This window comes from Aulostomus chinensis, chromosome 9 (genome assembly GCF_037954235.1).
Source record: "Aulostomus chinensis isolate RoL2024-O1b breed Wild chromosome 9, RoL_Achi_v1.0, whole genome shotgun sequence".
In the NCBI taxonomy this organism is placed as follows: domain Eukaryota; kingdom Metazoa; phylum Chordata; class Actinopteri; order Syngnathiformes; family Aulostomidae; genus Aulostomus; species Aulostomus chinensis.
The window spans coordinates 1933310-1948185 of NC_141328.1; the positions used below are offsets into that span (position 1 = coordinate 1933310).

A 14876-nucleotide genomic window follows, 5' to 3' on the forward strand; every position below is an offset into this window, starting at 1 on the left:
TTACCTAGAGGCCCTGGGATGTAACGTTCCCCCTCAAATTAATATACTTTATATTCTGAGGCCTCAAATTACAGAATTGAGGGATCAACTGAAATCTCAAGGCCTCCAAACATATATTTTTCTCTCCACGTCCCTCCAGGCTGTGCGACTCCCAGCTACCCTGGAAGGGTAGAAAAAACAAGTTCTGAAAAAGTCAAAGAAAATGTTAAAGTGTGAGATTTAAAGAATGTTCTCGGGAGTTAAATAATTTCTCATAACGTTCTTACGCTGTTAAATGGTTCCTAGGAAGGAACATGGAAACAGGAATATGCTGAGAATGTCGTGGGGACTTTGCAGAGTGTTTCTGCAGACATTCTATCACCTTTTTAGAGAGTCACTTCAGCTTTAGGAGGAACAAGTTCAGAACTCGCTGCTGAGAACATGACCAGAACATCGCACGTGAAATTCTCAGCATTTTTAGAACAGAACATTTCAAGCTGGGATGGTTTCAATGTTTCCTTCATGAGATTCACCAAAAAATAAGACCTCAAGTTTTACATTAAATCTCCTCTTAGCTGTAAGAGCGGTTTCTTGTTTCAGGTCAGTTGAGTCTGTTGCAACCGAACAGAGGAACCTTCCAGAGTTGTCGAAATCTTTATTTTTGGCATCAAGTCTCACAACCAGGAAGCCAAACGCCGCCTTATTCTAGAAAACTAATCGAACAAAACCAGTTTACAGAACCGTTACAACATTAGCGAAGCCTTTCACTGGTGGTTACCATGTTTCTCACTAGCCTAGCTCCCCTGTGCTAGCGTTAGCTTGCTTCTGTTAGCAAACTAGCAGCAGATCAAACGTTCCCGGTCTCTTGCCTGTGAGCATTGGTGTAATTAAATGATTTTGTAGTCATGGCTGCGAACAAATAAAACTTTAATTAATAAACACATTACAGTATAAATAAATATCATGATTTTCTTTGTTTGGTGACCGCGATGTCAGTGGGATAAGACCCTTCAACACGCGCCCCCGCTAACGGGCCCCTGCTCAGCTGCTTTAAGAAGCTGGAGGGGTTTTATTGAGAACTGCACTTGAGACGATTCTGGGAGCTTCTCAGCTTTGGTCTTGAGCATGAGGGCGCCGCTCTGCGAGGAAGTTAACGCTGAAGCATGAACCGGAGAGCTGGATACGCATGTCTGGAGCGGAATGAACCGTTTATTAATGCCCTCATTGTAAAGCAGGGATGTCTGCCGTGGCCTGAACGTGATCACCATTAGTCAGTGATTACTAGACGGTCAGCTGGTATTAACTAATTGTTATTGGTGTACATTTATTGGGAAGTTTTGCTGTCTTTAAACATTTGAGTTTCCTGTGAGCCAACGCTGACAGACAGCGCTTATCACAGTTTTATTGCATCTCTTCAGTTTACAATTCCATAGCATATTTAATGGTTCTTTTCATAATTGCAACTAATTGAGTGGTAATAAAACAGCGTTCTGCCGTTGCTACGTTCAAATATCCTCTGAGATCATTGCTCTGCAGTCTGTTAATCTGTCGTCGACTCACACGTAGCAGCAAGTATTCAGATGGATCGCCGTGTGTTCCAACACAATAAAAGAAAGCTTCATTAATGGCTCTGAGTTAATGAGTGACCAAAGGGACGTGGCGTTTAATCGGCTAGAGTACTCAAAATACGGGGGTCGGTGTTGACGTGTGGTTCTGTGTCTGGACGTCACACCTCTGCGGCGGCGTCCCCCACGCCGGGGACCAAACACTGAATCTGCTCGCAGCATCGGAGCTTCATGTAGGCTTGAGACCGTAGGGTCCACGGTCATGTGATTTGCTGGAAGAGCCCCCCACCCCCACCTCCACCCCCTCACTCACCCCCTCCTCCTCCCATCTCGCAGGCCTGCCCCCGAGTGGCCTCCGCTAGAAGTTTCCAGGAAAGGGGCCTACTGGACAGGCTGTGAGGCCTAGGCAGGGAGACATTGGCTCATTGAGAAAAACAAAAACAGAGAAGGGCGGTGGGAAGACTCTCCCCTCTTACATAACTCCATGACAGGGAGAAAAAAAAGTTCCCCGCCACGGTGCAAAGAAAAACCTGTCCGTCCGCCTCTGAGCACTTCAGGACAGGAATTCGAGCAACACTGAAACCAGCAGCACTCGCTGGCAGTTGCACAATAGTTGCAGCTCCCCTGACAAACCACCACCGCAGGCATGACAAACACCAGCCCCATCCAAATGTACACACTGCCATTCCACGAATGTTACAGTCAAATATGCAAATATCTCATTTAGTTCATCCGCTGCAATTATGCAGTTTGTGTGCAGCGGCACTTAAACATCATGTATCCCAGCATGTCTGCCAGTGCGTCGTCCTGACACTGCTGAAGCTCTGCTGGAGAGGTTTGACTGCAGCCGAGCAGCCTGCACCGCCCTCCCGTGGCCACCAGAGAAACTGCACGCAAGCTGAGCGCTGCATGGTTTGTCCATCATCCAGACTTCAGGGTTTCTGCTGGGTCCACCATTTTAAATTGAAGATTTTAAAACAGAGAGTACTTGTTTGATCACTATACTGGTACAAGTACTGCAGATCACCAGTAGGAATGATATGACAGGGAGTAGTACATAATTCCTTGTGGTATAGCTAATGGAACTGGGAGCAGATAATTGATCAGACGGCCAATAAAATACAATTTATTTATAACCTTAGCAGGTTTCTAGCAGCTCCAGGAGAACAAACTGTCACCACAATCAAATATTTCAGAAGACAATATCAGGCTACAGGTAAAATATTTCAAACATTTTAATGTTATCTTAACACTTTTCAAATTCAGAAGTTTTGGGGAAATGTGCTGGCAAAGGAAGATCCGCACCCTTCCCTCTGCAGCTGAGACCAACCCTAGTTAGCTTAGCATTGTGAATGTTACCGGATGAGACGTGTTACCAACTTCTGAACCAGTGACCTGACCAGAACAAGCAGCAGTACTGCATCTGCACCAGGAGCTCCGACAGGCAGCAGCTGAACACCCCTCTACTGTCTCCAATCATCACAGCTAAAAACACATTCTTGAGGTAAAAAAACAAACAAAACTTTAGCAAACATACAAAACTTCATCAAGATCTTCGTTGAGGAACTTCTTGCATAAATAAGTCAGTTCTACAGAAGATTCTCGTGCTGGAAGACAGCAGCACAGCGTCCGCTACCCTGCAGCGCCCGAGAGTCCGACGTCACCTCCACTCCTCCGCTTCAGGATTCAAACTCGGGCTGCAGCTCGATCAGGACGGCGGCGTCGTTCACTCTCCTGGCAGAGAGATCCAGGCAGGTCACACCCAGGGCGATCAGACACAACCACGACTGCAACACACACACACACACACACACACACACACACACACACACACACACACACACACACACACAGGGTTATTTCAGTTCCCGTTTAAACATTAAATGAAAAAGTATTATTACTGACCATATATGTCTCTATATTCCCTGAACCACAAATGCTGTAGTATTCAGGTCCTTGTGACGCCAAGGCTGCGCGAGGTCCCTGCACCACCAGCCCTGAACGAGGAACTGAATTTCCGTGACTTTTTCAAATTTTCCTGACTTTTATGAACCCTGTAAACCAAAACCATGATTACACGGCTTTTTGATAAGTCAGTGAGGCAAAAAGGAGGTTTACATAAAGACGATCTATCGGTCCGTGCACGCGTGCACAGGTGCTCCATGCTATCCTCCATCTTGTTCTCCCAGTCTTCTATCATGGCCTGCATTACGTAATTTATGAAAATCATATCATTTATTCAGTGCTCTCTTTTCCGTCTGGTCTGTTGCCGCTGTGCATCTCGCATGTGTTGTATTTGACCTTTGCTGGAATTATTTCATCTCTACTTTACTTTGCTCACATCCCACAACAAACACCTTTAATGTCACTCCGTGTTCACCAGTGATACACACACATCTGTTTTTAGAAATTATTCCAGCAACCAGAAAAGGACGAACACAACCAAACTCGTGTAAACAGCTGGACATGAAAGCCAGCGACGTCTCCGCCGTGTTTTCCTCATCCAGCACCATAAATAAGGAGAAACAGAAGAGTTGAGGAGTCGTTGATCTCTGCAGCAGACGAGAGTCTCAGGTGCCAATCAGTCTGGAGAAAGCTGAGAGGCCTGATGGGAACCCCCCCCCCCCCCCCCGCAGCCTCATGTTACCTACCAAATATCCCACAAATGTCAGGTATGCTATGGAGAGGAAGGCTGCCAGCACGTAGAGCCACACGCTGCTGAGCGTCGCCACGTAAACCACCACGAAGTAAATGTTGATGGCACAGACCACCAGGATGACCAGCCCCCCTCCGACCTTAAACACCCTGCAGGAGGACCACAACACGGGGGTTAGAGTAGAGACCCAGCGGCCGTCCTTCGCCTTCACGTCACACCATGCAGATGAACTTACAGTCCGTTAGCGAACTCGTTCATGAGAGACGGCAAACTGGTGAACGTCAGGATGGGAATGAGAGCGAACGGCAGCTGTGAGAGACGGAGGAAACGTAGGAATCATCAGTATCACAAGGAAGAAGCTCGACAGTTGAAGAAATACGACCACCGTACCGCCACAAAGATCGATACCAAACAAATATATCCTGTAACTTTTTTGTCCCTCTTCTCTCTTCAGTAATGAATATTAAATATCTTGCAAAGGATCAATCATCGCAAACTGTGATACCATCATCTTGGCAGTATTGCAGTACAATGATTCTAGTATTCCCTGTACATGCTGCAACCGTTCTGAGTCGTCGGGCTCATTTGTTCTCTTCGTGCAACTGAGCTGTACACCACGTATTTGTACATCAATGATCAAGTATCTACCAAAAAATAATGGAGTATTTAGAAAACAAAAATGAAGTATCGCTGTAACAATAGTAGAGTGTTTATCTAAGAGTAACGGAGTATCTATCCAACATTAATAGTATTAATTCAACAATAACAAAGTGTCTCTCCAACGACAACATGAGGGGCTCCAGTCAGCTGCTGCTGGTTCCCTCTCTCCTGGACCACCCAGTCAGCTGCTGCTGGTTCCCTCTCTCCTGGACCACCCAGTCAGCTGCTGCTGGTTCCCTCTCTCCTGGACCAACCAGTCAGCTGCTGCTGGTTCCCTCTCTCCTGGACCAACCAGTCAGCTGCTGCTGGTTCCCTCTCTCCTGGACCAACCAGTCAGCTGCTGCTGGTTCCCTCTCTCCTGGACCAACCAGTCAGCTGCTGCTGGTTCCCTCTCTCCTGGACCACCCAGTCAGCTGCTGCTGGTTCCCTCTCTCCTGGACCAACCAGTCAGCTGCTTCCTGTTACATCGCTGAGCTTCCTCTTTTCTTCAGTTTCCACCATATTTCATTTTGTGGACAGTTTTTCCACTTTTTCCCTGCAGATGGATGGAGGTCAGCATTTTACACTGAATGTGAATTTGTCGGTCCCAGGTGCTTTGTGACTTGATTTCAAGACTCGGATGCAGGACGGCCCTGAGGAGGAGATTCTCATCCTGATCTTGAATGAATGAATAAAACACAAAGACTTCACGTCTGAGGAACATTCTCACTTTCTTCTGTCATTCGTGTATAAAAGTCAGCCAGACTTATTTGAGATTCTTTAAGATGTTTCTCCTCTCGCTTGCCAGTCGTTTATTTAATAACAGGCAAGAGTGTGTGTGTGTGTGTGTGTGTGTGGGGGGGGGGGGGGTCCGTGAGTCCGTGAAGGAGATAAAAGCTCCAGGCCGAGTCTCTAAATGAGGCCATTTTACCATCCAAACTTCAAAGACTCTCTGCTGCCGTGCGGTTGAAGATGAAGCCGGCGTTAGTGAAAGCTGTCAGCAGTTTAACCGCCGCCTGACCTGCATGCTCTGCAGCACGTTGAGGAAATCATTCATGCCAGTCAGGTGCTGCACATCCTGGAAGATGGCCACCAGCAGGGTGGGGGTGATGGCGAGGGAGCGGGTCAGCAACACCCGGGCAAACCGCGACCAGCGCAGGTTCAGGAAACCCTGAGGGCAGGAGAGAACATCAGTCTGAGACAACAATGGCGAGGCTACAGGGGTGTAGCGTGTGTGTCTGACTCCGCCCTCCGCTACTGACCTCCATGACAAACTGGCCTGAGTAGGTTCCAGTCATGGTGGAGCTCTGACCAGCAGCGAGGATCCCCACGGCCCAGATGTAGAGCGCCGCCGGGCCGAAGAAGCAGCCCAGGACCACCCCCTGACCGCACCACCGGGTCCAGGAAACAAACAAGTAAGATAAAAACAAAGGTCTGCGCTCAAATACATATTCATCAATGATGTCATCAACCCGGCAGAACCAGCCGGACAAACAAAAGCCACGCTGCGGGGGGTCGAGCCCCCGGTTCTGGGCGCGAGGTTTCGGGGCCACCTCTCCTCCACAGCTGCTGCAAAGGCGACATTCTGGACACTACAGTGAGAGTTCCGCACGCACCCCTTTGTAGAGGTCCACCTCGAGAGTCCTGTTGTCCAAAGGAAGGAATTCTATGTCATGACTTCCTGTCTGGTTGCAGACGTCGAACTGGAAAAAAGAAAACACAATCAGCTCAGCAGCCAAACTCCCGTCGATGAAATGGTTGAAGGCAGATTGAAATACTCACCACCTCCACGTTCGTGCGTCCGTAGAAAGCTTCTGCAAAAACCGCCACCACAAACACGTTAATGAGGAAGGAGATGAACAAGGCGATGGTGGACTCGATGAAGAAGTATTTATTGGCCTCTTTGACTTGTTTCTTGTTCGATCGATCAACTTCTCGAGACTGAAACAGACATTTGTGGATGTTCACTCATCAGCTGATGTAGTTTAACAGGCAGAAAAGTTCCAGACTCTGGAGGCCGGCGGCACCTTGACGAGAGCAGAGTGGAGGTAAATGTTGTGAGGCATGATGACGGCTCCCACGATGCCCACGGCCTGACCCAGCTGAACCGGGCCGCAGCCCTGGCAGTAGGGCATGAACATCCCCTTCAGCAGCAGGCCCTGGTCGGGACTCACCGTCCCATACTGGCGGAGAGGGAACACATGACGATGATAGAAATAGCTGCCTCGAAAATAACCTTAAAAATCCTACAAAAAAATATTCAATTCACGCCACTTTTTTTCCCAAGAGAAGAAAAATGTTAATTTTGATGTTGGGAAAATGCATATCGACATGTTGATGGTCTCAATGAATCCGATGGCCCTTGACCTGCGTGTCTACGCCAGGATCAACAGTTCTGGTGAAGAGCGTCTCTCCTCTGATTTGTAGCGTGAAATACGAATCACTGGCTTGTTGAGATCCGTCTCATTCAGACGTGCACCTCATGAACTGGAGGCTGAACATCTTCTGGTACTCTGTGTTTTCATGATGAACGCAGTGATTCTCATGCTTCATTAAAGGCAAGATGATAAGACGGGTGAGTGCGAGCTCAGGGGTTCAACGCCCCCAGGTTTGTTTGTACCTCATATCCAAAGGTGATGGCCATGATGGTGATGAGCAAACCAAAGAAAGCTTCCAACTTCCTCAGGCCTGCAGAGGACAGCGAGTTCAGTGCTGCACCAACTTCCTGCACTGGGAAGAGACGACAGAACACGACCACACCTACCGTACTTGTCCAGAAAGAGGAAGAAGAACGTGTCGATGATGGTGATGAGGACGCCGCACCACAGAGGGATCCTGACGGGGAACATGCACACATACGAGGTTAGAAGACATTTAAAAGTGACCTGGGACTTCTTCCCAGCCACCAATCATCCGATGTTCACACCACCTGCCGGCGGAGAGGAGTTTGAAGGCGATGGCACAGCCAATGACCTCCTGCATGTCCGAGCCGATGATGGCCAACTCCACCATCAACCACAGGATGATGCGAGGAACCTGGACGATGGACGCAGAGTAAAAGAGGCAAAAGATGTTCTTAGCTTGAACTTGAGGGAACAAAACACATTTCTGGGAGAAATCGACAGTCCCAAGAGTCAGACAAGAGGACAGAGACCCTTCTGTCCCAGGCTAGTTAGCTTAGCACAACTGACACCAGTTGAGGAACCTTCCTTATATCAAGGGACCGCCTGACTCATGTGACTTGTGGGATGAGAACAGAAACATTCACCTGAAGCTTAAGTGCTTTTACAGAAGACGGATTAGAAATGAGGTGAATGAATGACTCATGGATTCATGGATTCACTCTGGACTTGCAGTGACAGTGAAAAACCCTCACCTTCACAGTCGACTTTGGTTTATTCTGTTTTCCAGCCACCATAACAGAGCTCAATCCTAAACACACGATGGGCCATTAAGCAGCCGCTCAGTGACATCATCACCTCACACTAGCGACGCCAGATCAAGTTTCATGCCCTCACAGCATCTCCCAGGATCTACTGGGACCAGGAGAGGAGGGACTCACGGTGTGGTACTGCCGGTTGCAGACTTCGGCCAGGTGCATCCCGGTGACCACGCCCAGCCGGGCCGCCAGCCTCTGCAGCAGCAGACCGATGATGGTGGCGCCCAGCAGCACCCACAGCAGCTGCCAGGAGGCGAGCGGAGGCGTGGACGGTTAGTATCAAGTTCCTGTTCTGTAGTTGAGCAAAATGAAGTCAGACGTTTTAAGAGTTACGCCGGTGAACGAATCCTACCTTGAAGCCGGCTTTGGCTCCAGACTGCAGGTCGGACTCAATGTTCCCAGGGTCCAGGTAGGCGATGCTCATCAGGAACCCCGGCCCAGTGAAGGCCCACAGCTTGCGGAGACTGAACCCCCACTGGAGGAGACAGGAACACAACTGAGACACTCACAGTATCAGCGCTGCTGTGTGTGTGTGTGTGTGTGTGTGTGTGTGTGTGTGTGTGTGTGTGTGTGGACATGAATCACCCTCAGCACGGGACGTTCACGCTGGCCTAGGAGTTACCTCGCCATCCTCCCCAGGAACAGGGACTCGCTGGTCAAAATAAGTACTAGAACCAGGTCCGTTGTCGTGTGTCTGGAGGAAGACCCCATTGTGAGTTTGTGTGGTCCAGATTACGGATTTCTCTCCCTCCAAGTCGCCCTCTGATAGTTCAAACAAGAACACAGCCTCACACACAAATCCAGTAAGACTCACACACACTTACATACACACCTGAAAGGTTCTACCTACAACTGCACCTGAGCTGTCCTTCATCAGACAAAAGAACTTAACACCCTCTGCTGCACAGATGGACCGCCGGGGCTGAAGCTTTCGCAGTCGGCTGGATTCAGGCTTAATTTGGGCTGGATTTCGACAGGATTCAGAGTGGATTCATGGTGGATTCTGGCTGACTGCTGGCTTGATTCTGGCTGGAAGTCAGACTTGATTCAGGCTAGATCCAGGCTGGATTCCAGGTGGATTCAGGGCTAGAATCACCAAACTCAAGGGAGATCCTGTGCACTAATGGTCGAACTCCTGCAGTGGTAAAGCTGCTGACAAACACGAGGAACTCTCCTTGGTACAAATGACCTTTTAACCTTTCGGCACACTGGCCTTCTACTTAGTTTTATCATGTTCTCAGCTCTGGTGCAGACGGCACATCGACAACGACCAAACACGGATGAACCCGCACGCGCCGCGGCAGGCAGATCAGACGTGCCTTCTCGTTCCCAGCGACATTGAAACCAAACAGCTCAGTTGTGCGTTAGCAGGCTGCTTCGCGTCAACGATCCTGTTGAGAAAGTAGAGCCTTTGAATCTCACGTCTTCAGCTGGATTCCCATCCTGGACGACCCCACCTGCTCCTCTTTCCCAGGAGAATTTGAAGCTCCTCGGAGTTCGTCACAGAGCAGCAGAGCCCGGAATGTCGGGAATCATTTACGCGATCCCAGAAAGGACTTAGTACTGAACGCACTGAAGATTCTACCTCTTCACCGTGGATGTGTCAACAACCTGAGGGTCAGAGTGTGTGTGTGTGTGTGTGTGTGTGTGTGTGTGTGTGTGTGTGGGGGGGGGGGGTCACTTTGTCCGTGCTGATCATTTGTGGCGTGAATCGTATCGCCGTAGACATGTGACAGTAATGTTGTGGACTTCCATCCGACATTTCCAGCCATGTCTGAATCCGCGTGAGAGTCAAGCTCCTATGAAACAACCCAAAGCCCGGCTGGGTTTTGTTCTGTTCTGTTTCCTCAACTGAATTTTAGCGTGTGAACTTAGGAGCACGGTGACCTTTGACCTTCCAACCACTAAATTCCTTCCTTCTTGAGTCCAAATGAACACTGGTGCCAGATTTGAGGAAACTCTCCAAGGCGTTCCTGAGATATCACGTTAACAAGCAGGAGATGGACCACAACGCCTGCGGCCCACATCGTCGGTCTTCCTGGGGGGGTGAGTGTCACGTGACTGACACCATAGTTGTAGTTCCACAGTTTGTCCACAATGTCAGACTGGTATCAACAGCCAACACAATTCCTGAGCACTTCCTCCTCACACACTCCTGCACTGAGATCTGTAGTCCTGTTTAGAACTCTGATCATGTGTATTTGGTGGTCCTGTATCTGGACCAGGGTGATCTAGTTCAGTTTAGTTCCTGAAGAAATGGAACAACGGTAGTCAGTTCAGTCCTGTGAAGAGAGTAACCATCACTTCCTGTCACCTCCAGCGGTGGCAGGAGTCTTGAGCGTGAGACGGATCCTGGATGGCTACGTAGGCCAGGACGCAGTCAGACACTTCCCAGTGGTTCATCCAGCAACTGTAAATATTGGCTGTGACAGAACTTGGTGGCACCGCAACACGAGACATGAACGGACAGTCAGGTACAAGAGTTCCTCCTAACGTCAGCAGTCAGGAGTTGCATCCTGGCCTCCCGCTGAGAAGCTCCCCTCACACAGCTGTAATTAGCAAACACGACGCGCCAACTGTCTACAAAACAAATACCTGTACTTTGTTCTGCGGTGGGTTGTGGCTCCTGGTCTGTGGGAATACTGGGAGGCAGCGAGGAGATGTGGATGCTCTCAGTGGGGGGGTCTCTGGCTGGAAGCAGACAGGAATAATTACTGGCAGGCTGAACACACAGAGAACCGTGAGAACCCTTCAGCCTCCACCAGCATTCACTGGTGTGTTTGGCCACTAGAGGGCAGCACGCATTCACCTCTGTATCTCTGTCTCTGAGGTTAATATCTGACTCTTTAATGTCCGCGGCTCTTTGATGTCTGTGACTCTCTGATGTCCCTGACAACCTCTGCAGCCTCACAACAAAAAAGCTTACAAATTCACAAGTGCGTCCGTTAGAATACTGAGAGCTTGTGTGAAGCCCCGCCCTCATTTTAACCATCTCCCTTGACGAGGATACCACCGATGCGCCCCTGTCACTGGTATCAGCAGCCGGCTGACGGCGGTCCGCGCCCACACTGGCTCGTTGAGGTGAAGTCTTCTCTGCGCATCATTGAAGAGGAAACAGTAATAAATCTAATTTAAGGGCTTTCACAAACGTTCATAGACCCCTCCCACATTCACTGTCTACCCCCTTCCTGCACATCGTCTCCTACGAAGAAGAGCGCCCTCATCTGACACCGACTCCCACAGAACAAATGAGAGAACAAAGACTTAGTATCAGAACTGAGCGAACCGGGTACCGAGGTCCTTCACAGATCAACGCACCGACCCAGATTCTGACCGTGAACCTGCTGTTGGTCACCGATCCACTCACACTTAAACCTGTTTGGGGCGCATTTGTATGTGTGTCTATTTTTAGCTCCTTTCACTGCCTCCTGACGTAACCGTCGACAAAACAGCGGCAACATTCTGGTGTGAGTGTCGGCAGGTTGGAGTCAGAACTGGATCAAACTGTTGAACCAGGTTCCATGGTTCATCGCCGCCAGGAGGCGATACCTTATCTACCGCACCTTTTATGGCCCAGAAACCTGGCAGGAAATTTGGTGAAACCCGGGTCCCGGAAACACAAACGTCAACCAGCCACTGACCTCAGAGCAAACACGCCAGAAGAATCACGTCGATGAGAACAAGTCAGACGTGAAGCTACACGGAGGATTCATGTGTGTGAGATCAAGTAGGACGAGTGGAGGCTGAGTGTGTGTGTGTGGGTGTGTGTGTGAGCAGACAATGACTGATAAGGCAAATTTTGACCATTTTTTTATCTCACAGAAAAATGGTTTCAAGTGTAGCGAGTGTTGTCCGATGATTCGACCTTCAACGTGAACTCTCCAAACATCAACAGGTGATAAAAACCTCATTTTTATTCGGTGAATCGGTTTTAAAGCAAAGAGAAAAAAGGAAGGCCCATGATGCTGCTGTTCTCAGGTGAGTCAAAACGCCTGACGTCATTTCCATTCTGCTGAAGCGGATTTTAACAGGTGTGATCACAGCATCGTTCACCGGTATCACCGTGAAGGTATCGGTTCAGTTCTGCACACGATTAATAATAATCACGTCACACTTCACATGACGTCACAGCAACCGAAGTTTGTTCTAAGTCTCAGTTAACTGATCACGTGACTGGGTATTTAATTTATCAGCTTTACTGAAGCTGAGCTTCAACTCTGTCACCTCGGCGCAGGTAACCCGACAGGTAGGGCGACTCACCCGAGCGCAGGAAGGAGAACATGTCGGTGAACGCTGATGTTGGAACGAAGAGGTTGGCGTCACATTTCGGGCAACGGTTCGTTTTTCTTCTTGTTCGCTTCCTGGAGGAGTTTCGGTAAGAGAGAGAGAGAGAGAGAGAGAGAGAGAGAGAGAGAGAGAGAGAGAGAACGCCCGGCCCGTCCGACAGGTGAGGAGGAGGAGGTGAGAGAGAGGGTCCAAGGTCTCCTCCTCTCTCTACTTCCACCATGTGACCCAGATCAAACCGGTCTGAGCTGATCCTGGTCCCGGGGTCTCCGCGGACTACCAAAATAAAACCGCTGTAAACTTTTACAAAACTTTAGCTGTGAGTCTCAAAGACGAAGCGTCACGGTAGAACCTGCACACACGTCGGATTTCCGGTTTCCCTTTCAAAATAAGGCTAAGCAAAGCGCGTTCCTTCCTTCCAATGAGCAAGACTTGGTTTTGAAATCTTTTATTCTTTTAACACATCTCTCTTCAGTTATATTTTCTATAAAATCATAAAGGTTACAGCCACGAATCAATCGGCCGGCTTTTGATTTGGAGGTTTTCGGCCCTTAGGCTCTTTCCTTTCTTTCTTTCGTTCTTTTTCTTTCTAATGGCTGACAGTAATAATTCAAATTCACTGCTAGAGGTAGAACTTTGTTTCCATCACACATGAACACTTCGGTTAGATGGGAAGTCTCTACGTATCAACATGAGATTTCAGATACGAACGGAAGTAAGTAGGAATAGAATTGACGATCAGAGCTTCTCTCTCGTCCCCTGAACTTAGATCTCATCTTTAGAACTCACACACAGCAAACCTTTCAGTTCCATCAATATTCTGAAGCATTCCCAGCTTCATTGATTCAAAATGATATTCCTAACAACAGATCCTCTGACGGCGGTGCTTCCTGATCCCTGATGGAGGGCGACCCTCAATCCAAAGATGCAACGAGGATCTTCGGCCTGCTTTCAGTCCAGCGTTCAGCTTCTGTTGTACTGCGCTCGCCTGACTGTAAAGGACGTTCAGGTAATTTTAGCAACAAAGGAATAAAATGGAACAAAAGAAACTGCAACCATCAGGAGCCGCCACGAGGTGGCGACAAACACTGGCTGATTCCTCCCAGGCGGGGGCCTCAGGTGGGGGGAGAGGAAGGTACCCTGGCCGGTACTCTGGAAGCCAGATATGAGAGACAGAACCCACAGCTTCGAGTAACTTAGTTGAAGCTGCAGTAATTATTCAGCTGTGACTCTGGGCCTGTTGCCACTCCATCTGTGTTGATGTTGTTAAATGTCCTCCTCTGTGCAGTCTCTGTTTGTCTTTCCTCATTTTTCAGACAGGTCCTTACCTCCACATCGCATGCTCACTTATTTACTCTGTTCTGATGCTCCGTTTTGGCCTCTGAACCACCGGAACTTTCCCCATCATGGAACTAATAAAGTATGACTGTTGGTCATCTCCTCTTCATCCTTTCCTCGTGTTTCATTCATCCTCAGAGATATCCGGTTCCAAATCCTATCAAAGAAAAGCAGCAAAAAGATCGAACGAAGGACTTTCCTGTCCATCTACAAGTAACTGCAGCAACAAACTGGTTGATGAATGGAGAGAAAAAAAAAGTATTTCTCCTAAAACGTTGTGACCTCTTGACATTTTTCTCACGCTAGAAAACCTCGACACCCCCGAGCGAACGGTTCAGGCGCGGAGGTCAAAGAAGAGACAGGGTGAGCCGGAGTAGGAAGAGATCGGTTGATCCCCAGTTTTAATCCAATAGTTTACTTGTTATCAAATCTGAATCAGCACACAGCAGCAACACTCGGCATTTGAGCTGAAGTAGCTGGAACACTGCGTTTGTCTGGTCGACAAGACGTCGGTGCAGTGACCTCAGAAGTGTTTATTTTAGCAAGCACCATTCGAAATACAGCACACTCCTCATGTGCTTATGTTATGTGATGAAGAATAAAATTATATACCCATGCAAAATTCCCTGTGAAATGTACATACTTTATTGCAGAAAGTGTCACTGAAATCATATTGATTTCATTTTTTTAAATATATATATTTTGATTTTTTTTTTCCGTACTTGTAATGACTTATTGTTCCTCAGTGTTTTTTTTTCTTCCCCCCTCTTGTTTGTTTGTTTGTTTCAGTTTGCGGTCGATATCGCCCGGCATCGGTAGAAATTTTCAGATCATTACACATCTGGAAAAGCTTGGCATGTATGGAGTTACGTGACTTCCTCTAAAATCACACCATCCGTACAAAAATCAAAGTGAGTAAAAAACCCCCAAAATGAAGCGATACAAATCAAATCAAGGAGATCAAATCAAAGGAAAA

At 48.4% G+C, this 14876-nt stretch overlaps 1 protein-coding gene and 1 long non-coding RNA gene across 6 annotated transcripts; one reads left to right on the forward strand and one right to left on the reverse strand.

Annotated features, from left to right (window-relative positions):
• Positions 1-2660: 2660 nt before the first annotated feature.
• On the reverse strand, positions 2661-12770 carry LOC147255365 (natural resistance-associated macrophage protein 2-like). Of its 4 annotated transcripts, none has more exons than XM_086213041.1 (16): positions 12539-12770; positions 10874-10969; positions 8901-8972; positions 8631-8753; positions 8402-8521; positions 7769-7875; positions 7604-7674; positions 7460-7527; positions 6867-7022; positions 6622-6780; positions 6456-6542; positions 6102-6221; positions 5861-6010; positions 4436-4509; positions 4196-4349; positions 2661-3331 (listed from the first exon to the last, which is right to left on the reverse strand). In XM_086213041.1, the coding sequence occupies exons 4-16, from the start codon at positions 8700-8702 to the stop codon at positions 3224-3226; spliced, it is 1446 nt and encodes a 481-aa protein (XP_086069167.1). In that variant the 5' UTR covers positions 8703-8753; positions 8901-8972; positions 10874-10969; positions 12539-12770; the 3' UTR covers positions 2661-3223. The 4 variants fall into 4 exon arrangements, with proteins under 4 accessions (XP_086069167.1, XP_086069164.1, XP_086069165.1 ...); XM_086213038.1 differs by having other exon boundaries at positions 8901-9040; positions 12539-12581; XM_086213039.1 differs by lacking the exons at positions 10874-10969; positions 12539-12770 and adding an exon at positions 9137-9952 and having other exon boundaries at positions 8901-9040.
• Positions 11730-13964, forward strand: LOC147255366 (uncharacterized). 2 transcript variants are annotated; one of them, XR_015117799.1, is made up of 4 exons: positions 11730-12005; positions 12101-12256; positions 12513-12614; positions 13432-13964. It is a non-coding gene; the product is annotated as an uncharacterized LOC147255366 (long non-coding RNA). The 2 variants fall into 2 exon arrangements; XR_015117800.1 differs by having other exon boundaries at positions 11730-11991.
• The last annotated feature ends 912 nt before the right edge of the window (positions 13965-14876 follow it).

Coding starts and splice junctions, on each gene's coding strand:
- LOC147255365 (XM_086213038.1), bottom strand. CDS start 12,560: ATGTTCTCCTTCCTGCGCTCGG. Junction 8,754..8,900: donor TTCCTGGGGAGGATGGCGAG/GTAACTCCTAGG, acceptor TGTCTCCTCCAG/TGGGGGTTCAGTCTCCGCAA. Junction 6,011..6,101: donor CAGGCCAGTTTGTCATGGAG/GTCAGTAGCGGA, acceptor TCCTGCCCTCAG/GGTTTCCTGAACCTGCGCTG.